The sequence below is a fragment of the Globicephala melas genome, chromosome 9, assembly GCF_963455315.2.
Source record: "Globicephala melas chromosome 9, mGloMel1.2, whole genome shotgun sequence".
NCBI classification, from domain to species: Eukaryota; Metazoa; Chordata; class Mammalia; order Artiodactyla; family Delphinidae; genus Globicephala; species Globicephala melas.
In genome coordinates this window covers 5590408-5611143 of record NC_083322.1, presented here as the reverse complement: position 1 = coordinate 5611143, position 20736 = coordinate 5590408, and the positions used below count along the sequence as shown (strand labels likewise).

General features: G+C 51.2%; 1 protein-coding gene across 14 annotated transcripts in view; it reads right to left on the bottom strand.

The window, feature by feature from the left end:
- The window catches only part of PRKAG2 (protein kinase AMP-activated non-catalytic subunit gamma 2), a 276868-nt gene that overhangs the window by 24277 nt on the left and 231855 nt on the right, over positions 1–20736 (bottom strand). For 10 of the 14 annotated variants that reach the window (XM_060305086.2, XM_030854266.3, XM_060305085.2 and 7 more), the window contains one exon: positions 15038–15144. In XM_060305086.2, the coding sequence (XP_060161069.1) occupies positions 15038–15144 (107 nt within the window). The remainder of the gene's footprint in view (positions 1–15037; positions 15145–20736) is intronic. The other 4 variants (XM_030854267.3, XM_060305089.2, XM_060305091.1 and 1 more) reach the window with 1 other exon arrangement.

Below are 20736 nucleotides of genomic sequence, written 5' to 3'. Positions count from 1 at the left end.
CACAGAAAAGATCAAAGAGAAACAAGCAAAAAAATTAAACTTCTATATTATGGAGCTGAGGCAGTGGAAGTGTATCTCTTAAAAATTTTTTTTATTCTGGGGTACAGTTTATCTTTTTTACTAAGAAAGAAAAAGGTTATTTTCTCACCCACTATACTCCGAAACCCCTTGTTAACTTAATAGTCAAAAGAGAGGATTTTAGGAAACTAGAGCTTCAAGTCAGAGTAGAAGTAATAACTCGGCACCTGTTTCTGCCTTTACTGTGACTCATTTTGCCTCTATTTAGAATGACTTATGCAGGTGCCTGGTTCACCTGCACAAGGGCAGAGGGACGGCTGGTGGGTGAGGGGGAGTCTCATTAGTCATTTTCCACACTTGTCTTAGCCGAGTCCAGCACTGTCCTGAGTACGGCAGGGACTCCATCAATCTGTTGAACAAACTGGCAGGAAACTAGGAAGAGGAGGTGAGCAGAGCCAACCCAAGGGCACGAGAGCCAGACAGTAACTAAATGGCATCCACAAACGGGTAAAATGGTTTCTGAACCACAGCTTGTATCAAGAATCACAAAAATATTCACACTGTGTAACTAAATGGCATTCAGGGACGGTGTGCCGGTGTGAATGGTCTATTTCTACCTTGATGATGCTCTGGGAATCCTTGACTGTGGGCCTAGAAAATATTATAAAAGAATATGGGGGAAAGTCATGGATGAACGGATTCTGAAACACATTAAATATCTGCTTAGCTTGTTTTTCTAACTGGCTGGAGTAGGCAGGGAGTGGGGGCACTTTTAAAACCACAAACTGCTTACTGTTTCCTCCAAAATAACAGATTTAGCAGAGAAAACCAGTATTAAAATCATCAGGATCATTCCCGTAACCCTAAGTGACCACAGCTGTTGAAAAGCCACTCCGGAAAGTTCTGGTTTGGCCATGATGAAGTAGCTGAAAACAACCGCACGAGTTGGACAAAACATACAAATCCCTGTTAGAAAGCACTGGCGGGCAGCACGCAGGCAGGATTCAGGGAACTACAATTCTTGAGAGAAAAGAAAGATATGAACTGAGCTACAAAATTCTGGAGTTTTTCCAAAGGCATTTTCCAAATCATGTTCAAATAGGCGACTTTCAATAGAAAATCTGAATCTATCAAAAGCATCAGATAGAACCCAGGCAGGAAGAATACAAAGAAAACCACACCCAGCACATCATAGGTAAGATGCTAAAAATCAAAAGCAAAGAGAAAACCAGCCAGAGGGAAGAAGAGACATTAACTTCCAAAGGAGCAGCAATCAGACTGATGGCAACACCAACAGAAGCAGGGCCTAACTTTAACACTCAATGTAATGACCTTTCAGGAACAGAGAAAATCCTGCTTCCCCACAATAACTTCTCTAACCTGCTGCCTACAAGCTCTTAAACAGCCCCTAAATGCTCCAAGTTAGTTACGAAAGGGGCTTCAAGGCCTCTGCACACAAAACACAAGGAAATGCCCGCACAGCACTGACTCTCTCAGGTACCGAAGACGGACAGGCCAGGGACGCAGAGGGTGGGGTGGTGATGTGTGCTGACCTCAGGTCATCCTGAGGATACACTGCTGATGTCACGTGAGGGAAAAACCCAGGGAAGCAGCCGTCCAGCGGCAAAGGGGACATGAAGAGTTCAAGGTGAAAAGTGCCTTCACTTCTGCACAAGAAGGTATTAATAAAACAACCAGATGCTAAGGAAACTACTTGGCGTGAAGCAAAAAAGCCTCCTAGTGGCTTCAGTGGGCGAGGCTGCAGGACCAACTGGACAGACTGACTTTTCGTCAGCTCAGGTCCTTAACCCTCTCTGAGCCTCAACATTCTTAGCTACAAGATGGGGCTAACAGATAGCGCTTTCCTCACAAGGGCATGTTTTTTTTGTTTTTGTTCATTTTTTGGCCACGCCGCACGGCTCGCAGGATCTCAGTTCCCTGACCAGGGGCTGAACCTGGGCGCTCGGCAGTGGAAGTGCTGAATCCTAACCACTAGGCCACCAGGGAACTCCCGCAAGTGCGTGGACTAACCAGACTTGCTATGAAGAGCTAAAAAGAATAAGAGCTTTAATTTTCCACTCTCTACTGACAGACCAGAAGCAGAGAATGAGTTAGTTTTAATTTCAGCCACACAAACTGCTGACAGGTCCACACGTCATGGAGGGAGTCACAATTCCACCCTCCAGAGACCCGACAGAACTCCCTAAAGTGGACAAGACGTGCTCACAGCATCTTAGCGGGGGACGTCTCAGTGTCCCCAGACCAGCAGCCCTGCCTGCTGCTGTGGTTTGAGTGCAGCCTCTGCAGGGACGAAACCTTCTAAACTTGGCTTTCTCAGCACCACGTGCACGGAGTGTTTGAGGGGCAATTTAAGACTCCGCTCAGGAAACTCCTCAATTACAGAAGGCACAGTGTGTCACCAGCGAACCATCAACAGGCGGAAAGAGGACTGGCGCAGTCTACTTCTAAGGGAAAAACTCTAGGGGCCTTGAGTGCCTCTGAAAATTTCTTTCAACTGATAATGCAATTTGCTCAAACTGTTACCAATTAAAAATTTTATATTTTAATAGGATTTTCTTTTTTCTTTTTTATAAATTTATTTATTTACTTTTGGCTGCACTGGGTCTTTGTTGCTGAGCACGGGCTTTCTCTAGTTGCGGCGAGTGGGGGCTACTCTTTGTTGCGGTGCGTGGGCTTTTCACTGCGGTGGCTTCTCTTGTTGCGGAGCATGGGCTCTAGGTGCACAGGCTTCAGTAGTTATGGCTCACAGGCTCTAGAGTGCAGGCTCAGTAGTTGTGGCGCACGGGCTTAGTTGCTCCACGGCATGTGGGACCTTCCCAGACCAGGGCTCGAACCCATGTCCCCTGCATTGGCAGGCAGATTCCTAACCACTGCACCACCAGGGAAGCCCTTAATAGGATTTTCAAACAACCAAATGTGATAATCAGCTAAGTAAAGAGGAAAATAAAAGTCTTATATAAAAATGATTTTTTTTTTTTTTTTTTTTTTTTTGCGGTACGCGGGCCTCTCACTGTTGTGGCCTCTCCCGTTGCGGAGCACAGGCTCTGGACACGCAGGCTCAGCGGCCATGGCTCACGGGCCCAGCCACCTCGCGGCATGTGGGATCTTCCCGGACCGGGGCACGAACCCGTGTCCCCTGCATCGGCAGGCGGACTCTCAACCACTGCGCCACCAGGGAAGCCCTATAAAAATGATTTTTACAAAGGGTAAGCCGGCCTTAGTCGCGCTAAGAGATTCTGGCAATCTAAATGCCAAGTAGCACATCTGTGTTCCCCAAAAATGGGAATCTGATTCCTCTAATGCTTCCCTGCTTTCCATACACAGTTTTACCCTGATTCTCAATAATTAAATTAATTGTGGGGCTTTTAAAATTAATGCTGATGCATAGCTAAAGCTCTTTAAAACTGTTCACTACAGTTTACTAAGTTTTTACATCAGAGCTCGTCAAATGGATTTCACAACACCTGACGGCGTCTCCCCTGAGCAAGGATGGGCCCAGCTTCTCAGGTTTGGTCTCCAAGACCCTCTGCGATGCAGCCCCAGCCTGACCCCTACGGTCCAGCCGACTCCTCAGTCCGTGAACTTATCTTCCGTTGTTTTGGCTGTGTCACAATGTTCCTTCTACTTCAAATGGACTTACCTTCTGCTCCACCTGTTAAAGCCCAGTTTGCCTGTAACTTCTAAGTCCTCAACATAACCTACCCACGTCATGCCCGGCCGAGGCGAATCCCTCCTCTACTCCCGCAGGACCTCATGTATCTCCTTCCTGGAGTTTCCCTCATGGCTCCTTAGGTTTAAAAGTGGCAGAGAAACATCTCTGACATCTCTTCCTCTTGAAAAGTTATTCTCAAACTACAGGGAGTATAAACTAGAAGGAAAATGAGCGAGGAGATGCCAGGACGAGAAGCGGGTGGAGCACGGTTCACGCTGACCAAGAGGAGGAACCTCATGGGGAGGGGCGGGGAGAGGAGCCCACTGATACCCCCGACCTGGAGGACCCACGACTGGAGGCTCCGATGCTTGGGCAGGGGCAGGGCTGAAAACAAACAGGAAGATTGTTTCAAATCAGGTCATGACCAAAGCCACCCGCCATCACCATCAAAGGATTATTTTCCTGGAGAAACCGCTTCAGAAATGAACTACACAGAGATGAACATTTGGGGGCTTCCAATGAAAAAGACAGTGGCCCAACACTCTTCAGTGAGACCCCCCGAGGCAGAAGCTCCCCTGTGATCACTCCCCAGCTGTCGGTGCTCACTCTTAATTACGAGCCACTCGACACAACCTTGAACGTTGCAGCTGCACAACTTCTAGTTTTGAATACGTCTCACTGGATGGGTTAAGAACAAAGAAGCTTCTAAGAAGTAGAACAGAAAAGTAATGAGAGAAGGAGACAGGATAAGAATATTAAAGGATCAATTCAGGGGGCCCAAGATCTCCCGACTGAAGTTCCAGAAGAAAGGAAACAGCAGATAGAGAATCTCGGAACGAACAGCACAGTGAACATGGACCGAGTGACACGTGTGTCAGGTCCAAAGGCCCATCGGGTGCCTGGCTCACAGTGGAAAAGACCACAACCAGGCGCCCAGCGTGGAAGCACCAGAGATAGAGAGAAAACCCCAAAAGCTTCCGAGGGGGAAAACCGCACATAAAAAGATGGAGATTAAAGAAGAGAAAAACCACGACAGCTGTCTCTTCAGCGACACTGGCAGCTAAAAGCAATGGGACGCCTTCGAAATTCTCAACCGACCTCAGTAGCTAACTCTCATGCATCTTTTCCTGGGACGTGTACGGACAGCGTTTGCACCCCCTGACCCCCCTGACGTTTGCACCCCCTGATGGAGCTGGAGAGCGTTCGATGAGGCCACAGGGTTGGGATTAGTGTCCGTATGAGAAAGACCAGAGCTCTCGTGCGCTCCAGGCAGCTGTCTGCAAGCCAGGAAGAGAGGCCTCGCCAGGAACTGACGCCACCGGCACTTGGTCTTTGGACTCTCAGCCTCCAGGGCTGGGGGAGAAATTCCTGTGAAGCCTGCCAGCCTGCGGGGTTTTGTTATGCAGCCCGAGTGCACTAGGGCCGGAAGCTCCTGGAGAAAGTGCTCCGCCAAAACAGAGAGAATAAAGCAGGAAAGCAGAAAAGCATGTGTTCAAAAATCAGGAGAGGGTGGAGGCAATTCCCACCATGAACCCGTGAAAGTCTCAGGTGACGGTGACGGGCAAGAAGACGCAGAGCCGCAGGCGTGGCTCCAAGTAGGGCTGGAAATGTGGGCCAAGTCCAGCTGCACAGGAAATCCTACTGAGAAGTCAGCCGGTGGGAAAAGCCTTAGGTGTTCAAAGAAAATAAAAAACGGAAGAATTCTAAGCTCCAGGAACAACACTGAACTGTACAAACAGGAAATGTAACCACGTAAACCACTGGGCCCAGTGACACAGTCAAATGAATGAAAGCACCCCGGTACTGAGATGGTGACACCGGGTGTGAGGGGAGGAAGGAAGCCACACAAGGAACAAAGAACCCAGCTACCGAATTAGGGAGGAAAACGTGTCTAAAACTGATGAATCAAGGTAATGTGGCAGTGAACGCCAGATTTAACAGCTGAACTGTCGGTTCTGGGGAGTATGACGACAAGGGCGTAAGGAACAGGGACTGCTGTTTTCAGGTAAGCTCTTCTCGTACCACTTTTAAACTGCGTGACGCTTAAAACCACGGCCCGTGCTTCTGGGTTAGCAGTCTGCTGGCTGTCGGCATCAGCAGGTCCCGCCCCGCGTGAGCCTGATGGGGGCGGGGCCGCGTCAGGTCGCCCTCACGCCGCCACAGTTCTGAACCCCCAGCCTTATGCTCTTCTGCGACGCGCTCTAATTCCCACTGCTCTGGGTGGCAGGTACTTTCATTAGGCCTAGGAATAATTCAGCTTACGGGGGACTCTTTCTGGATATGGGTTATTATTCGCTCTCTCTCCTGGTTTCAAGTCATCTGTCGATCAGAGGATGCGGTCAACAAAGTCGGTATTCAAGTCATTGTTCCAGAGGCTGCCGAGCTTAGAGTGAAAGAATCTCAAGGCGCCCCAGCAGTGTCTCACCCAGAAAGCAGAGCCTGGCTCGCACGTGGTTTATTTGAGAACGTGGTCCCGGGGGCAGGAGTGACACAGGCTAGCAGGGGAGCCAGTGTCAGTGTGTGAAGGGTGGTGGAGCTGGCCGCAGGACAGGGGCCTGGCAGGGGCTCCACGGCACTGGGATCGTCCTCCCCGAGCGTGCGAGGCAGGGGCGTTTCCCCACCTGCTCATCCCCGCTGGTTACGGAAGCGGGGGTGCCGCCCACCACGCCTGCAGGGCTGGCTGCAGTAGCAGGTGGCCCGGACCGCGAGAGGCATCCAGTACAGCTAGAAACCTCGCTCCAGGCAGACTGCGATTTCACTGACGTTCCCCTAAGGTCCGTAAGCCAGCAGTTCACTGAGCTGCCAAGATACACTTCTGCATCTTCTCCATCAGGACAGGGCACGAGGCTCTGTCAACCGTCAAGATGAAACCCAGATTCGCCTTTCACGGTATTACCACATCTACGAACAGTCCCAAAAGGAAATCGGGTTCATCTCCCTGACTTTCTGGGGTCGGTTCGTGATAGGTTTCCAGAGATTACTACTTTTATTACTTTATGAATAATTCATTCAAACCCCTTACCTGGGAATGACACCACATTTCCCACCGTTTTCTGAGGACTCTTTTTCCTCTCACCTGGAACCTAAGGCGTCAGGCCTCAGACCTGTTCTCCACCATTCTTCCACTCCCACTGAGAGCCTGCATCCTGGCAGTCTGCATCCTGACTAAACTAGGGATCAGAAAGCAAAGAGGCACCTCCTACCGTCCACACCTATCCTGGGCTGTAAGATCTTCTAATCACCATTCACTGTACTTTTTCCGTTTTGAAGATCATTTTCCTTGATAATGAAAAAGCACAAAACGGGCTGAAGAGTTTCCCTTCCTCTTTATCAGCACCTGCAGCATGAATCTTGAGCAACAGAGCGAACCCTTATCTTTCTTGCTTCTAAAGCAGGTGAGCACCTGCTTCCCGCTTGTGGATCTCGAGTCTAACCCCTATTAAGAGGACCCTGGGCAGCCCCCTCCTAGTCATGCCCTTCTTCAACTTACTTATATGCTCGTCTTTCTGTATTTTCTACATGTTCTTCTAAACACCCGTGTTTGGCAAACAGCCACTTATTTGGACACTTGCCTGTATTCTCTTTCATTGGCACTATTATAAGCGTATCAATTGGAATGATTTGAACAATAAAACAAAGTAATAGTGGATTATAACCTAATGGAATATATATATATATGTATGTATATCTCCATAAACGTATGCCGACACAAATGACTGAATAAATAAGTTAAAGGAAGGAACACATGTCCTTTGCAGAAGAATTCCAACTACTTGCGTAGCCCTCAACTCCCCACTCCTTACGTGTGGGCGGTGCAGAGTGACCTTCTCCTAAAGAGAACAGTATGGAAAAGAGAAACTTTACAGTAAAGAAGCCTGATAGACATACCGCAGCCAGGTGACTGCGGTTAAGATCGACAGCGGTAAGCAGTAAGCAGGTCTGATATGACGTGAGGAGCACTTTACCTCTGTGGTCTTCCTTCCAAAGCCATAATCCAAGTCTGGTCATGAGGAAAAAACAGCCAACAAATTCCATTTGGGGGCAGCCTACAGCACACCTGGCCAGCTCCTCAAAACTGTCAAGGTTCCCAAAAGCCAGGAAGTCTGAGAAACTGTCACAGCAAAGGGGAGCCTAAGGGGACGTGACGACTAAATGTTAACAGTAACCTGGATGGGATCCTCGAGCAGAAAAATGACATCAGGAAAGACACAGGGAAATCTAAACAAACTATGAACTTCAGGCAATAACTACGTATCAATACTGGTTCGTTAACTGTGACAAATGTGACCATACTAACGTAAGATGGCAAGAATGGAGCGAACTGGGTGTGGGGTATATGGGAACGATCTGTACTATCCTCACAACTCTTCTATCAATCTAAAAAAGTTTATTGAAAACGTTGTTAGTAGAATGTTGCTAGAAACGCACATTCCCTCACACTGCCATCGTGAGGGAAGACCCATGATTCCCAGTGTTCCCGTCGCCGCCCAGTCCTGGAAGTGATGATTCCACTGTGCAATTCTATTTACTCTGGAGCCTTCCATACCTCCTGAGAAGTTACCATTTAGAACCTGAAGGCACTAAACCATACCTATCAGTACTATCTGCGCTGCCAGACTTCTTCGGAAGGGATGGTATGTGTTCTCTACTCCGTCATTTACTAAATTACTGTCTCTCAGCCCCAAACCCTCCCTTCTGACTCTGCTTCGTGACACTGGGGCCCTGTGGACCACATCTCAAGTCTGCCATGGGCTCTACTGCAGCCTGACAGAAGGGAGGCCAGCGAGGACTGGAGGGCTGGGCTGAAGACGGGCTGCTTCACCCAATGACCACCTGTATCGGTGCGCAAGGGCGGACACAACAGAGCACCATGAACTAGGGGCACAAACGACAGAGACTGATCGTCTCACAGTCCTGGAGGCTGGAAGTCTGAGATCAGGGTGTCAGCAGGCTTGGTTCCTTTTCTGTGCAGAAAGATCTGTTCTAGGCTTCTCACCTGGCCGCTGGTGGTGTGCAGGCACGCCCTGACACCCCTGGGCTTGCACACGCGTCACACTGATTTCTGCCTTCATTGTCACCGGTACTCTCCCCGTATGCAGGATTCTGTGTCCATATCTCCCCTTTGTATAATGACGCCAATCACGGTGGACTATGGGACCGACGCCTTCGTTACTAATTACCTCTTAGTGGCCGTACGTCCAGGTAAGGTCATGTTCCGCAGCGCCTGGAGGTTAGGACACAGGAGTGTGGGGAGAGGGCCCGGCCCGGCGCACGTCCCTACCTGGGGGCTTCCCGCCTGCCGGCCGCTCCACCTGCTTCCCTCCTGCAGCAGCAGCGGCTGAGTCCCGCCTGAGCGGCCTCCCCACGCTCTCCCCCCACCGCCTGCCGCCAAGGCACAGCCCCAGCCAGAGGCGGCCCCTCGGAAGGCGCCACAGGCTCTTCCTTACCTCCACGATGCCCCAGAGCAGCGGTTTTCGAGCCGCAGAGCGCTAGAACCAGAACTGCTGGAAGGACTCGGTAAGGCACGACCACTGGGCCTCACCATGACTTTCGGTTTAGTGGGTCTGAGGTGGCCTGATGGTCTGTCTGTGTGTCCCGGAATTTCCTAGTGATGCTACAGCTGCAGGTCTGAGAACGCTGCCTCAGAGGTCAGTACTTACCCTGTCAGTGACCCAGTTGACTTACGTCCAATTACCACTGGTTTATGTTAGTTTTCTGTTCAACGGCTGCTATGGCTTCTGTGTCCTGACTGGACCCTGACTGATACAGAAGCGCACGCACCAGGCAGGGTTCTGGGGACAGAGGGTTTGGGACCGGGCGCATGTCTTTGGGCCTGAACACAGTGCTGAGCTCTGGGTCAGCGGGGACTCAGATCCCCAGCGACCCCGGGCAGGCAGCGGCATTGAGAGGGAACAAGCATCACCTGTGACCGTGGTGTCCCTGCCCAACTCTGCAGCCGCCAGAGGAGAGCAGGGGCCAGGGGCTGCTGCACTAGCTATCACTGCAGCGAAAGGAACATGGGATCTGGTGTGGGCAGAGTCCTGCCAGAGGATGGGGCTCACACACCGGGGAAAGGACAAGCTCCGACTGGGGACTCTCGGTCACCGAGAACCTGGCAGCCTCTATGGCAGCCCTAAAAAGCCCTTCTCTTGTAGCTACCAGGCTGACCTTTCCCAAATCCAACACAAAATGTAATTCTGCGGGACTCGGAGAGTCACCACCCCGAACTCAGTCTCCCTGGTCTCTGACGTGAAAGCCGGGGCACTGGTTTGGAAGGAGTGCAGGAGGAGCCCTGGAACCCAGCACAGCCACAGGGCTGGACTCGGACGAAGCAGAGATTCCTGAATGCCAGAGCGACTCCGAGCCTCCCTTGGCAGTGGAAACGGCCGGCTGCGTGGTGTCAGAATGGCCTTTCTTTGCCTGGAAGCCCAGCAGCAAGTGTTCCTGGGCAGACGCCTTGCACGGGGTCGCTCGTTCTCCATTCCCCAGACAACCACAGCTGCCTCTGCGGCCCCGAGACCTGTGACTGGGGACAGACTCCAGCCTGACCCCGAGACGGGGCCTCACACATGGAAACAACGATAAAGCTCCGCTATTTCATATCTGCAGAAACCTGGGAAGTAAGTGTGGGAATAGCTTCTAATAATATTAGACCAAGGAGAGGGAACTGAACACTGGATATGGTAGGGTTTATTGACACAGGTGGATTTACCAGAAATGTGGATTTAATGTTTAGTGCATGCCACTGGGAACGGCTCTGAAGCTTTCTGAGTTGACTGCCTTGAAATGCAGGGCATTGCTGAGTGCATGTTTGAGAAGGCCGAGATGCCAGAACTTCGGAGGCCTAACGAGGAAGAGTGAACCCACAGGCTCAGGGAGATTTCAGCACATGCGGCCTGCACCTTCCCCCAAAGGGCCCCGAGGTCACAGCCTCCCCAGGTTTCTGAGAAATGTCTGCGTGCGGGGACCCCTACCCCGAGAAGCTGCGTGCTGGCTGCGCTCTGCAGGGGGCAGCACCATGACGGCCTCACTGATGCCAGTGTGGTGGCAGGTCCTGAGGGAGCAGGGCAGGCTCGTGGCCAGGGGTGAGAATGTTCTGATTCGCAGACGGTTTGGTCGTGGCTACCCAGTTACAGCATCCCTAGAAGTGAGACAGATGCATGGTCCTCTAAAGTGTTGCCTGATCTACGTAACAAGAGAAATTCTCAGTCCAGGGGCCAAAACCCCAACCTGAGTCACCAACACGGAGTCTTGTCCTCTCACCGTTTCCAGACCTGAGCCGCTCTCAGACCCAGAGCCCCGTTCTGAGGGGCGCGGGGTCCCCCGAGGACAGTGCCCCGCCCAGGACGTGCCGTTCCTCCTGTCCCACTTCCTAGGATGACTGAGCACTGGGGAAAAGGAGACGCAGACTTTCCAGGGTGACCGGATGCTGGCTCTGAGTGGACGCTGATTCCTAGAACCCCAAATGCCACCATGGTCACTGGTCAAAGGCGGGGCTTACGGTCAGTCAGGTGACAGACGGAGTCGCAGCCAAGGTCAAGCACAAGGAGCTCACGGGGCTGCAGGCCACACCGTGGTTACCCGCTCAGTCCTGAGCATGTCATTGGGATCCCTACACTGGCTCTCGGACCCACGCGGCGAGGGACATCGTGCCAAGGAGGCCCAGGGAGGACGCCCCTGAAGCTACCAGATTGGCAAGCCAAGCACAGCAGAGCATCCCTGGGGAAGTGCGCAGATGGAGAGGCTGGCCGTCACACCCCAGGGAAGCTGCCCGTCTGGCTGGGACCGCATCTCCCAGAGTGACTGGATTCCTGTAACTCCAGACGCAGCATCGCAGGGCCCTGCAGCCGTCAGCCGCGCACGCTTTTTCCCTCTACCAACGTACAAGGACCCCGAGAAGCAGTCTGCCTTGACATTGCATGGCACGCTCGCACACCCTCACCTCTGGCTCTGTGACTGCACGCAGTCTGCAGAGATGCTGACCACCCCACAGGCCTCACATCACACGGTCCCGTGACATCGATGACACAGTGCTGACGGGTCTGATGGGCAGGAAGTGGCAATGCTTCAGACGCCTCGGTGTGACATCGGCCAGCCAGCCAGTGAGGGAGGCCACGGCCTGGAGCGTCAGAGAGACCCCCATGCCACTCAGGCTGCTGCCCGCACCCCTGCCACCCTTGGCAGGTCTCCGCAAGCGGCACACACTGTGTCTGAGCGCTGCTCTGACACGGTCAGAGTGAGTCTTCACAGGGGCCCAGAGCAAGACACAGCTCTGCGGCAGGGCAGGCCCCTCGTCCACCCGGGCCTGGGGCCCCCCGCAAGGCCGAGCTGGGGACGCCGAATGAGGCCCCCATCAGGCACCAGCAGGAGATTCACTGGGTTTTTGGAACAAACAAACAAAGAGCAAAAAGCCATGCCTTCGTCTGCAGGTAATTCTTTTCCTCTTGAGAAACAGTTCCCGGCTTACTACGGGGCCCTGGTCGGGAAGGAACAACTCGGCTGAGATGCCGAGTGACCGTGCAAGCCGAGCGGGCGGCGTCCGCCCCGTCCAGCCTGAGCACCGGGCACCCCGCGACACTGGGTGAGGGAGCCGGTGGGAGTCGGGCATCACCCCCTCCCTCAGTCACACCGCAGTCGGGGCTCCGGACGACCGCCGACGCCGAGGGAGAACCAGGCGGGCCAAGGGGGAGGGACGCGACTCTAGGACGTGCACTGGGCTCCGGGGCACCAGGACCAAGGCGCCGTCTCTCACACTGACGCGAGACTGAGCGACAGGACCCTGGGGCGCGTCACAGCCCCGCCTGCGGGAGGCCCACGGGCCTCACAGAGGCCGAGCTAGAGGCTGAGGGCGCGGCCGCCTGGGGCGAGCGGCCCTTCTCTCCCTCTCTTCTCCACTGTCTGCGACCCCGTTTTCAGTCCACCTGTGAACAGCTGACTCTGGTTCCCAGACCAGCTGTGTCTCTGATACTCTGGGCCCTCAGGGTAACTTGGTCAGAATGTAAGTGTTGCTCTGCAACCTGCTTTTTTTTAACTTAAAAATAAATACATTAGGGGATGTCCCCGGTGGCGCAGTGGATAAGAATCCACCTGCCAATGCAGGGGACATGGGTTCGAGCCCTGGTCCAGGAAGACCTCACATGCCGCAGAGCAACTAAGCCTGTGCGCCACAACTACTGAGCCCACGCTCTAGAGCCCACGAGCCACAACTACTGAGCCCACATGTCGCAACTACTGAAGTCCACGCGCCTAGAGCCCGTGCTCTGCAGCAAGAGAAGCCACCGCAATGAGAAGCCCGCGCACCACAACGAAGAGTAGCCCCCACTCGCGGCAACTAGAGAAAGCCCGCGCACAGCAACGAAGACCCAACACAGCCAAAAATAAATAAAAAATTAAATCTTAAAAAAAAAACAAACACATTCTCCACAAACGTCTTTTCCGCCCTCCTCGGTGGCTCCATGCTGTCCCATCACACGCGCACACAGGGAGCCGTCTAGGCCACGACCCCACCCAGAGGACGGTCACCTGGTCTCGGGGACGGGCTGTGTCTCCCCTGCTCGCTTCCCTCGTTCTCGAGACACGTCCACGACCACCACTGCTGTCTGTGTCTAGACAACAGTCGAGTCAGCCCTTTCAAACACATCTTTAACTTTGCTGTAACCAGTGCCAACCCCCCCATTTCCATGGTAACCAATTTTAGCTCCTTTAAAGCTTAGAGCCTCAAGGATTCGTGACTTCCAGGAGACAGGCACATGCAGCTTCTACTAATTAGGGAAGTGAGAGTCACTGGATTAGTGACCTCCGATGATCCATAAAGCATCACATTTTTCATGTCTTACTCACTCTGGCTAAATTCTAAATTCAGAAAAGAGTTAATTTTACAACACGGGAAAAGCTGAACAGGAGTGAAAGCAGGTGCAGGGCGTATGCACTGTCATGTGCTTTTCTGTTGGTGGAAAGCGACGGTCAGGACTTTGGAGGGTGGAGCGAGGGTGAGACGGGCTGGTCTACTTCTTTATTTGGGGAATTCAGAATTTCTCGTTACTTTACTATTGAAGTCTGTAGTTACCGTGGTAGAGAGTATTTCCTGTAACACTGCACCTGGATGCCTCTCTGTCCTCTTTGTGTCAAAGAATCAGAGTTGTAGAAGGGACCTTGAAGGTTACCTGGTCCGAAGTGAATTTAGCAAAGTCATAGGATTTTAGGCCAATTTATAAAAAAAAAAAAAAATTGGAAAATAAAATTAAGAACTAAGCCATGTCTACATTCTTGAGAATCCTGTGCAGCTGAGACCGAATGCAGGCAAAGGAGCTCCTAGAGCCCAGGCGTCCTCAAGGAAGAGCCACAGGGCGGGCCGCTGGGGGCGCCAGCAGAGCAGGCGGGGGAGGCCTGGGGAGAGGGCCCCGAGCGCTGGGACGAGCTGGCAGGGCCAGGGCACACATCTCCCAGGGCAGCCCTGGACGAGGCTGAAAGAGGCCAGGTGAACTCGCACAGGCACCTTACCCGCTGGGGTCCCCCTGAGGGATCAGCGGAGGCTGCCCTCCCTGGCCTTTGCCCCTTCCCCTTCTCCCCCAGTCCCCCAGGGGCTCCCCTGGCAGGACGTCCAGTTAAAGCGCCCACTGCCCATGAATTCCTGGCTCAGCCTCTACTTTTGGGGAGCCCAGGTGAACACAATCCTGCTTGGTAAAGATTGATGTGTAAATCTATACACCAAATGCACACACGTATACCTGTGTATGCACACGTATTTTATTACACCGGATGTACTCTGGTCGTCGCATTGAATGTAGCATTTGGGACTTTTCACGTCTGACTGTAAGTCATATTGGTATAAAACGAGTTACAACAAGCATAATTTTCACACCAAAATAATCAGGTTCAAATTTTCTGCTGAAAGAGATCAGCAGAGTTTTCTCTTAGGAGATTACCCACCTGAGCGATGCTTTCTTTTGAACCAGTATTATTTCAACTTCACTGTTCTACTAAATAGCTCAGGCCTTCAGGACGAGCCGAGGGAGGAGGTGCAGCTAGCGTTTAAGGGCTTGGGGCCGGCACGCATCACACAGACCCGAGCGCCAATTCCAGGCCCCGTCACTCACCAGCTCTGTGGGCTGAGTTCTTAAATGCTAGAATGTGAGCAAACTCTAGATAATGAGCTTCCTTATCCGTAAAACAGCACATTCCCCAGAAGGCTGCCATGACGACTGACAACTCAGACAAAACCTCAGCACAGGACCTGACGTGCAGATAGGACTGGATACTGTCTGCGGGTCCTGCTGGATTTAACTTACCCGACAAAGCAGGCACCAAATAATATACCCCAGATTCAGGGAAACTGGGCACACTCACTTGTAACGTGGTATCAAAGACCACAAGCTTGGAGCTGGTTGGAACGATGTCGTAACACTTGTGTGACCTCATGAATCGCATGTAAACACCACTTTCTGAGTCTTCTGCTGAAAAGGAAAGAAAAAAAAGGCACACATCAGTAACAGTAAAGAACTTCCTCTATCAGATTAAGAGTATGCAGGGCTTCCCTGGTGGCGCAGTGGTTGGGAGTCCGCCTGCCGATGCAGGGGACACGGGTTCGTGCCCCGGTCCGGGAGGATCCCACATGCCGCGGAGGCCGCTGAGCCTGCGCGTCCGGAGCCTGTGCTCCGCGGCAGGAGGGGCCACAACAGTGAGAGGCCCGCGTACCGCATAAAAAAATTACAAAAAAAGAGTATGCATGAAAAATCTACTGCTAACAGACAATGGAAAATAAGAAGTGTTTTCCCTGTAAGAGCGAGACGCTCATGATGATCAACACTGCTGTCCTCACTAGTACAAGAAGGCAAGAAAAAAAAATGAAGGCTACGGATATAAAAGGAAAAAGCAAAACTGTCTTTATTGGCAGACTCTGTGATTTTCTACACAGAAAACACCAAAGAATCTACAAAAAAGTTCCCAGATCTAAAAAAAGAGTTTAGCAAGGTCAGAGAATGCAGTTAGTAAAAAACAACAACAAAAAAACATGCCACTGTATTTCTATATACTAGCAAGGAATAACTGGAAATTTAAAAAACCTGAAGGCATCATTTATATAAACATGAAATGGAAATAAGGATCTACACAAGGAGCCCTGAAAACAGCCACGATGTGAACAAATGCACATAAAGTAGCCTTTATTATTTAAATTTCTGTAGAAGTTAATTGACAGTTGGCAAAACGAATGACAAGGTACTGTGACTCCAAAGCTGTGCCCGTAGCCGGACAATGGCCCACTGCCCACTGCCCAGGAGGACCTCACTCCTATCTCCTGGTTCACTCAAGGAATACACCTCCAAGAGACCTCTTTGACAATGCCGCTAAGCCCATACCCATCTGTTCATTTGGGGAAGATTCAGATTACCTGGGAAATATCCCAGAAGAAAAAAATTACTATATTGTACATACTAATTAGCAAGATAAGTGTTAAACGGTGTGACGCTAACCAAGTTCCTTGACTGTGGAAAGGACCCCTGTTATTCTATTTCCTACTGTGGTGAACAGGCGGTATATGCTGACTGGTTTGCCAATTTCATGATAAACTATGTGAACCGCTCCCAAACCTCTATTTTCATTTCTGACCTCTCTTCAGGGTACTGTAACTCATAGTTCATAATCCCATCACTTCATGGGCAGTTCCCTTCTCAGATATCTCCCCTTCTGCTTGTGGAATAAAGTCAGACAACTCAGGCTGGCATTCACGAACCTCCGTGGTCTGGCTTCTCCGTGGCCTCATTTCCCTACTTCCTGTTCTCGGGTCCAGGCACACAGCTCCCTGCTAATAAGCTCCCTACCGTCCTTAATCTCACTTTCTGGCATTTGTTCCTTCTGCTGTAATTCAAACTCCCTTCTCCACTTTTTTCTCGTCCAATTTCAACCCAACCTCAAATGCCATCTTCTCCATAAAAGCAGTGAACATCTGAGCGCTCATTTCTGTGCTGTAACTCCAGGTACTACAGGAAATGACCTCATTTAATTGATGTCACGACCTTGAAGGGTGTGCCTCGATTTCTTTACATATGAGCTGACTGAGCAACCGGCCTGAAATCAGCAAGTTAGGCAGTGACTGGAGTGGGATTTGAATCCGTGCCCACGACTCCAACCCTCTCCTCATGGAAACTCTGCCGCTTAGTCTCCCCATGAACGCACGGGCCCAACAGACACCTGTGAAGCTGCTGTCTGCGGGGCACTGTCCCAGTGTCGAGACATGAGGGGACACAGCAGACACACCTCTGTCCTCCCAGCTCACCGGATGGCAGAACGAGGGCACCGGGATGTGAGCCACGCGACAGGTGAGGTGCTGGATGGCTCAAGGTCACCAGGCAGGAGCTGACCCTGAGTCAGGAGGGTAAGGAGGGAAGTCTGCAGCGACTTCTTCCCCTGAATACGCATGTTCTATCTGTACTTCTCATCAGTCGTCGCTTTATGTCTCATTCATGGGATCTGCACAGCTCTGATAACCTTTTTCTTCCTGGATGATAATTTCTTTGAATGGTCAGGATCTTACTCATTTACTATGCTTATTAATTTCGTCGATAGATACCGACTTACTGCATACGGTCTCAGTGTGGGTTCTCCCAAAGCTGACCCCGAGACCAGGGGAAGTGAGACGGAAGGAAAGAGTCAAAAAAGGGAGCTCCGGGAAGCAGGTCACAGCTCTGTGCAGACCGGCAGCTGCTGGGGACCCCGGAGAGGCCACGCACGGACCTCAGAACTGCCTCCTAGTCAGGAGCACCCCGCCCTCTTTGGTGAGGGGTTACCCTGGGGCATGACCTCTGACATTCCTGCCCCACGCCCACAAGCCCAGCTGCCAGAGAACACCCTCGGTCGGAGCTGTTCAAACAGGAGAACCTGGATGCAGGCGAGGCGCCCACGGCCATCTGCTCCCAACAGCTTCCACGGAGCTGGAGGCTGGGGGTCCCTGGGGACCCAACACACATGCCGCTGCCTTGCAGGTACTACAGACCAGTGCGGGAGAGGCATTAACCGTCACTACACTGTCATGAGTGCTACCACAGGACAAGGCCGGGCTGATGAACCAGGTAAGCGGCCGTCGGTGAGTGGACGGATGGACGGATGGAATCTGAGTCAGCGTGCTTCCGTTTCTCTCAAAACGTTTATCTCCCAGAAAACAGGAGTCTTGCACAGGAAAGAACTGGAATGCGGGACGTTCACACGACAGCCACACGCAAAGTCCGGGTCCTTCTCTGCCATCACTGCTCCCGCACGGCCAAGGAGGACGACTACCAGGCTGCTCAATGAGTCGTTTCCTCGAAGCCTATTCAGAGGGGATCTGTGCAGACACAAGGCTCAAAGGACCAGTGCAGGCAAGCCCACGCGTCACTAACATTTAACTTACAAAGTTTACAAAGTGCTGGTCAAATCCATTCTCCTAAAATGCAAATGAAGGACATCAAGGGGGAAACTATAATAAAATGTAACACTCCATCTCCCAGAATGGAACCCTTACAAGACAGTTTGTCTGTTAATTAAATCAAGAATTTTCATAAAAGGAGTGCACATTTTATAGATGTTAACATCACAATACAAGTATCTGAAATAAAATCTTAAAATACTATGGAAAGAAATATTCGAACTTTTAGAATTTTTAAAACACTGTAAGCTTTGTGTTAAACATATTTTGGGGTAACATCTTAATTTGTCTGTTAATTTTTAAAAATACCTAAATAAACATTTTATTTTGAATAGCTTTAGATTTATATAGAGAAGCTGTGAAGACACAGCAGTTCCTTAGACACCCCATACCGGATTTCCCCTAAAGATAACATCTGACGTTCCTCCGGCACATCTGTCACAACCAACGAACCATCACTGACACATTACTAAAAAGTTCACTCTTTAATAGGGTTGCCTTAGTTTTCCCCTAACATCCTTCTTCTGTCCCAGGACCCCATCCAGGACAGCACATTTAGTCATCATGCTCCGTAGCCTGCCCTAGGCAGTGATGGCTTCTCAGACATTCCTTGTGTTTGATGACCTTGAGTACTTGACCTTGAGACCTTGACCAGGAGTACTGGTCAGGCATTCTGTAGAACGGCCCTCATTCCGGATTTGTATGATGTTTTTCTCATGGTCTCAGTTTTGGGGTTTGTGTGTTTTAGCAGGAAGACCAGAAGGCGAGGTGCCTTCGCATCCCACTGTACCTAGGGCACCTGCTGTCAACACACCTCATCACCTGGGTCACCTGGCCCAGGCAGGATCTGTCGGGTCTTTCCCCTACAGGGACTCTTCCCCCTCTTCCCACACTGCAGTCTTGGCAGGGAAGTCACGGCCCACCTCCCTGAGGGCGAAGCATCTGCATGAATTACAGTAAATCCTCTACGCGTGAACCTTCAAGTTGTGAACTTTCAAAGAGGTGAATGTGCCTTCACATGTCCAATCACAAAAGTCAGTTCACGTGTCTGGCGTACACTGTCATGAGCGCGCATCTTCGACAAGTGGTTGTGCTCTTGCGCACTTTACTGTGCAGGACTGTATAGAGTACAGGAGTACAGCATCTTTATTTCAAGCCCAGGGTGTCCGGAAGCAAGCGTAAAAACAGTGGTGATGTAGCCGGTGCCGCTAAGAAGGGCCAAGCGATAACGACGGAAACAAATGTGAAAATAATTGAGAGAGTGGAGCGAGGTGAAAAGATGGTAGATGCCGCTCATTCTTGTAAGATGAGTCGTTCAACCATCGGCACGATTCTAAAGAACAAGGGCAAGATCATGGAACATGTAAAGTCTGCTGTGCAGACAGTAATATCGAAGAAGCGTGGAAAATTGGTGGAGGAGATGGAGAAACGTCTCAGTGTGTGGATGCAGGACCAGCATTAGTGTTGAGTCCCGCTCAGCTTAATGCAGATTCAAGAGAAAGCTAAGAGCCTTTATGAAGGCTTGAAGAAGAAACACGGCGAAGAATCAGAGGGTGCATCTTTTAATGCCAGCCACGGCTGGCTTCATCGGTTCAAGACTGGAGCCAACCTTCACAACGTAAAAGTAAGCGGCGAGACAGCGAGTGCAGATACGGTAGCTGCCCAGGAATTTCCTGAAACGCTTCTAGAAATTATTGATGAAGGTGCGTATTTACCTGAGCAGGTGTTTAATGTGGACGAGACAGGACTGTGCTGGAAAAGGATGCCAGACCAAAGTTACCTCAGGAAGGAGGGAAAGTTGATGCCAGGCTATAGCGCAGCAAAGGACAGGCTAACTCTGTTGTTTGGTGGCAGTGTTTCCGGTGATATGAAGCGAAGCCTCTCTTAGTTTATCATTCAGAGAACCCAAGGGCCCTCAGAAACAGAGCCAAGGGCTCTCTTCCTATTGTGTGGAAGAATAACCCCAAGGCCTGGGTTACACAGGCCGTTTTCCAGGACTGGTTTTTCCACCACTTTATCCCGGAGGTAGAGAAATATTGCTTGGAGAAGAACGTCCCATTCCACATTCTTTTGTCGCTCTGCAATGCTCCGGGCGACCCCCCATTCATGGATGACTTGCATCCCAACGTCAAAGTAGTGCACCTGCCACCGAATACTACGTCGCTCATCCAACCTATGGACCAGGGAGTTATAGCGACTTTCAAGAAATATTATTTATGTCACACTTTGCGTCAGGCAGTAAAGGCGACTGACGAATCAGGAACAGCCCTGCGACAATCTCTGAAGGCCTATAACATCTACAAGCCATAAAAAAAAATTGACTTTGCCTGGCATGAGGTTACGGCCGTCACCATGAATGGGGTTTGGAAGAACCTTTCCCCACAGTTTGTTCATGATTTTCGTGGATTTGAGAAGGTGGATGAAGAGTCCAAAGAGGTCTTCAGCAACTTAGAGACCCTCAGTGAGAAGCTGGAGCTAGATCTGCAAGAGGACGACATCACTGAACTCCTTGCTGTGCAACGTGAGGAGCCTACGAATGAAGACCTGATGGAACTGCAGGCCCAGAGAAAGGACGAAGAGAGACAAGAGGAAGAAGTAACTGAAGAACCAAAGAGATTCACGACGCAGGCAACGGCAAGGGGGTTCT